The following is a 5284-nucleotide window of genomic DNA, read 5'->3' as shown; positions in this document are numbered from 1 at the left end:
TTGAAAAGGAATAGATTAATAGATTAAATAAAAAATGAGAAAGATGAACTAAACATAATATGTATTTCCATCCCGTCTATTTTAATTAACAGCTAATTGGATGGAAGGATCGATTTTTCGGAAAGTATTTAAAAATTGGAGTATCAAATTGAATCAATTGAAAAATGAGAGACAAAATAGGACCACGTAAAAAATCGAAGGCTAAATTGAGAATTATAACAAAAAATAATATAATTTGTTGCGTAATTTTGTAATTTTTCTGATCAAATTATTAATTCTTGAAATATTTAAAATGTGTCGCATATTGAGACCAATAAAACAAGTACCAAAATGCAAATAACTCAGAACGAGTCGTGAATAATGAATACTTGGAAGGGGCAGAAGCAACTGTATCGAACCAACTAGTACCTAGAAATATATACCTTGTAATCCTTTTTCTTTTGTATAAAAATATGATAAGATCCAAACTCAAAAAAGAAAATTAAATAATTAATTCATCTTCACAAGAGTTTCTTCTCAATAGGGTGCTTCAGCTTTCAGCAATGGGTTGGGTGTGGAAACATGATGATTCGAAAATTTCTTCCACCTCCGGTGACGGCAGCAATTTTAGCGCTGCGGTGGTCCGTGAAGGTGAGGGTCGCGGAGACCGCTGCGCCACCCGCAAGGTCGTGACGTCACGGTGCCGCACGGAGGAAGTGGAGCCTGGGAAATTCATCCGCAAGTGCAATAACACTGAACAGATTTTCAAAGATTGCATCGGGAGGTACGTAGATTCTAGTTTTGAATTTAGATTATTGTTTTGGTGGGGAAATACTGGTTTGTGTTGCACTGGGTTCGTTCGATCTATTGACGAATTTATTCTGGTTTCAGATGTCCCTTAGGATGCTAATTTTATGCATAAACAATCCGCCTTTTTTCATTTGTTATGAATCTTATGAATTAGGCTTGCAGTGAGATTATTGTTCCGATGAAGAAAACACTTGTTATGTGTTCTGTTATACTACCTGTGGGAGCTGCAATCAGGTTTTGTATCCGTGTGGGTCTCAAGTTTGGACTTCTTGTTTGAAATGGTGACGGATAGGCTAATTTTTGCATGTCAAAGTGGTGAGTGAAAAATGGGACATAAGACTTATTTAAAAGATTTAAGGAGCAACTATTGTTGAAACTTTTGAATTTATTGGGGGCATAACACTGACCTTCACCTCAGCTATAATTTGGATTTGATCATTACTTTCTTCTACTTGATATTGGTAACAACAAGGCTCAAGTGATTTGTAATTTCAACCTGGACGCAACGATGCTTTCCAGTCTTGTTTTGTATGTCTTGTGCAAAAAACCATTTGTGAGGAATTAAAAAAATCATGGGGTGGACGGTAGACCTGTACAGAAGCCTAAGAGAAATGGAGAAAACTTGGTGAAACTGTGACTTTTTGAAGTTCCTTAAAGAAACTAAACTTGTGTCTATTGATTGAATTGTTTTCATTATATCTTGTATGCCTTGTACCGAATTTCATAGAGTTCAGTTACCTGCACGGAGACATGGTAAAAATTCCTTTAAATCCAAGCATGAGAACTCCTGGTGTACACAAATGAAGTGTACTTTGTAGATGCTATCCAGTTGTATTCAACTGGGACATATGATACAGCAGTTCATTGCTGATTTAGGGAACAAATGAAAATTTAAAAAAATAGGGTAATTATTGTACAGAGTAACGTTTAGGCCTTTAAGTTATAGAACACGACTATTCAATGGTCCTTCTATGGATGCCTCAAAAATTTCTTGAAGCAGCCTGATTTATATTAGTAGACCTCCAACCCGTCCATCAGGGGAAGATCCTTCACCTGAACATACCTTGTCAAATTGAAGGTTTTCTTAATAGACTGGTGTTTTAGAGTTTAAGGATTAAAGTTTGATTTTAGGATTTTATACCTTTTAAAAAGCGTATCTTGTAGGTACGTTTAAAAAAAATTTATTGCATAGTTCATTGAATGGAAGAAGGAATTTTATAAAGTTCATTTATATTTTAGGTTTTGGGTTGTTCATATCTTGCATCACTATCTTCCTTCCTAGCCCCTAGCAAATTGTATTCTATGAATTTTCAATTAACTTTATGAAATTCCTTCTTCCGTTCAATTCAAATAATGCTTAAAGTTGGCCACCTGAATATTTTAAATGATTTGAAATATAATTTTGTTATTCAAATTTGTAAGGAACTGAAATTGGATTATAAAATTTTGATTGCACGTCGGGAAGTGTCTACACAGTATTCTTTCCTTTCTTGAAAGTACACCATTAAAATCGATGTGGAATTTGCAACTCATGTTGAAAAAGGAGATGTTGGGGACTTAGGGTCATCTTCATACTTATTATCGGCAATTTTCCTTAAAATGGAAATCGAATAATCTAATTAGGATACAGCTAATATGTGTCGGATTGCCGTTCTATAGGAAACAAACAATTGAATGCTGGTTACAAGACTTGTTCGTTTTTTCAGTTTATTGAAAGATGGGGAGAATTGTGATTTAATTCAGTCATATTGAGTTTGAGATTAGTCTCATATGAAGCCATGGTGATGAAGACCAAACTGCTTGACACTGTTTGCTTTTAAAAAACTAACTGCGTAGTAATTGATTTGATAAACTTATGAATAAATATGCAAACCAATCATGAATTCTGTAGCAATTTTGGATTTTTTTTCCTCAAATTTTGGCATTCCTATCATGCTCGGGATTCAGAAACACCTTGGGCTTGTTTGGATTGTTTCTGGGAGTTTCGGGAAAATATTCTGCAAAATAGTTGTTTTGTTTTGAGGAAATTAAATTTTTATTATAAATATTGAATCATGGTAAAATTTAATTCAAAATATTTCATTTGTTTTAATATAATATTTTTTTGTTGAAAAACTTTTTGATATATTATTTTTGAAAGTGGCAAAATATTTATTTTGAAGTATTGATTAGGCGGAAAGATGTCAAAAGTGAAAAAATATGTTCTTGGAAAAGAGAAGGAAAATGAACGACCCTGTTTACTTTTATTTCCCCGAACCAATACCATACAAGACCCATGTTTTTTGCCGTTGGATCTGTTTTCAGGTTCTAATCAAAACATATTACCGTATGCAAACCTTGTCTGATATTAATACATTAGTTTTATGTTGCATTCTTTTTACTCAGTCCCAGTGAGGTAATTGAATCTATTGAAGAATACGTCGAGGAAGATGTCACAGACAAAATGGCTAAAGGGCAATTCTCTGTAGACTCGGGAGATCCCAGACCTCCATCGAGCTCTTATTTCCCTGGGCTGCGTGGTGATATTGAAGCCATTGAACGTAATTTCTTTGGGGGCATTGGTCGTTTTTTCGAGGCAGCTGAAGAAATGAAGAACGAGTTTTTCAATTCAGTTGGGTTTCCTTCTATATATGATGGCGATTCTTCATCGTCACGCAAGAAGCATGGAATTCATATTGAAAGCAATCCTCGCACCACAGCTCAAACCAAGAAAACTTCTGATGAAGAGATCGATCTCTCTGGTTTAGCGAAAGATGTTTGAAGCCTGGTTAGATGGACACCTTTTAGTTCATAGGTCATATATAATAAATTTGAGCCCTAATCTTGGTATTTCTTATGGCAAACGACTATATAAATTTCTTGTAGGTTACGGTGGAAGTGCGTTTTTTTTTTCTTTTTGGGGCATATGGTAATAGTAGTTTTACATTTCTAATTGAACATGAAAATGGAGTTTGTTGAATAAGGTAGTGATGGATCTATGATTTTACAGTGGTAAGTAATTGAGTATTTTCTCTTGTTTTTTTATCATGTTTATATTTTTGAAATAATTATGAATGACAATATCATTTTTTTTTTATGCTAGACTGTGACTTCCTTCTTTTTTTTCTTTTTTTTTTTTTTTCCCGTTTGCATTCGATTTTAAACGTGGGTCGCCGAATGCAATTTGCCCACGATCATACTTATCACAAAATAAGATCCATTGTCCACCGATGATATTATTAAATGAAAAATGATATACTTCTGATTAGAATGTGGACTAGGGGTGTCATACGTTAATGATAGAATTGAGAGATGATTTTTAGTCTAAAGGGTAAAATCGTAATCTGTTCTTAAGTATAATTTCAATCCCAAAATTAATCCATCCAACTAAACATATTATTATTTATCTATAATCACTTTTTATCCTATCAAATTATATTAATAATCATACTTTATTCTATCCTTACCCAATCACATGATTTAAAGTAAACGTAGCCCAAATATTTAATGGATAGATTCAAATATTTAGAACTGAGCTAAAGTATCTGAAATTTTCGAATGTAAATTGAGCTCAAACTTTAATATACTTAATTTCATCCGAATTATTTTATCCGAATTCGAATCGTAATTTTTTCTATTATTTGATTTAATTCGGTTTGTTTTCATCTATTAGACTCAAATTTATCTGCCCGCAAACTATTAATAGTTGCATAGTTAACCAAAAAAAAAAACATATTTTATAGTTAATATTCAAAATTTGAACTTATCGACTACACGTTTAGCACGAGTATTACAGAAACTAACCTAAAATAAAGTAACCTTAAAAGCTAATATCATATATCCGTATCATTTTAGCAAATTAAATCGTTTGAAAGTGGAGCACTATAAATATTCAATATATATATGACACACTTGGTGACGCGTTTTATCATTAATTCCATGTCATTCGAGGTAATAAGCGTGTTTTGTGATAAAAGTCTTTCTCGCACTACCAACAATCAAAATCTACTAATGATCATTACTTTTAATTTGTACTTTTTCAAACAAAACCCTCGTGTAAAAATTTGATTTTTGGTGAGTGGATAACCAAGTGTTTTGAGGTTTGGTATAAAACTTGACCACGTGGTGTGGACCAAATTATGAATCATTAATGAGAACATTGAAAACAAAAACACATCTTTATGTTGTATTGAGCTCCCATGCATCAAATGCTTAACTTAAGCCTTACAGTGTATTTGGCAAAAGGGATTTGGTGGGATTGAATTTTCAAATACCATTTTAGTGTTTGGTCAAATAAGATTGATATTTGATAGAATTTCATGTGATTTCATTTAACTAAATTAAATCTGCACAAAAATGGTAGGATTTCATGGGATTTTAATTTTAAAACCAGTAAAATTATTTTCAGCATTTTAAATTCATATAATATCAAGTGTTTAGACGTGAGAAAAGGACAACAGCTGAAATCCATATTTTTTCGGGTCTGGCGAGATTCTTGTCGTTAATTTTCCGGGAT

General features: G+C 32.8%; 1 protein-coding gene across 1 annotated transcript; it reads left to right on the top strand.

The window, feature by feature from the left end:
- Positions 1-417: 417 nt before the first annotated feature.
- LOC140890751 (fra a 1-associated protein) lies at positions 418-3811 on the top strand. The gene is made up of 2 exons (XM_073298773.1): positions 418-763; positions 3175-3811. Exons 1-2 carry the CDS (start codon positions 543-545, stop codon positions 3548-3550), a joined length of 597 nt encoding a protein of 198 aa, XP_073154874.1. The 5' UTR covers positions 418-542; the 3' UTR covers positions 3551-3811.
- The last annotated feature ends 1473 nt before the right edge of the window (positions 3812-5284 follow it).

Source organism: Henckelia pumila, chromosome 3, assembly GCF_033568475.1.
Source record: "Henckelia pumila isolate YLH828 chromosome 3, ASM3356847v2, whole genome shotgun sequence".
Taxonomy (NCBI): Eukaryota; Viridiplantae; Streptophyta; class Magnoliopsida; order Lamiales; family Gesneriaceae; genus Henckelia; species Henckelia pumila.
The sequence above is the reverse complement of the archived record's forward strand: the minus strand, read 5'-3'. Positions and strand labels throughout refer to the sequence as shown.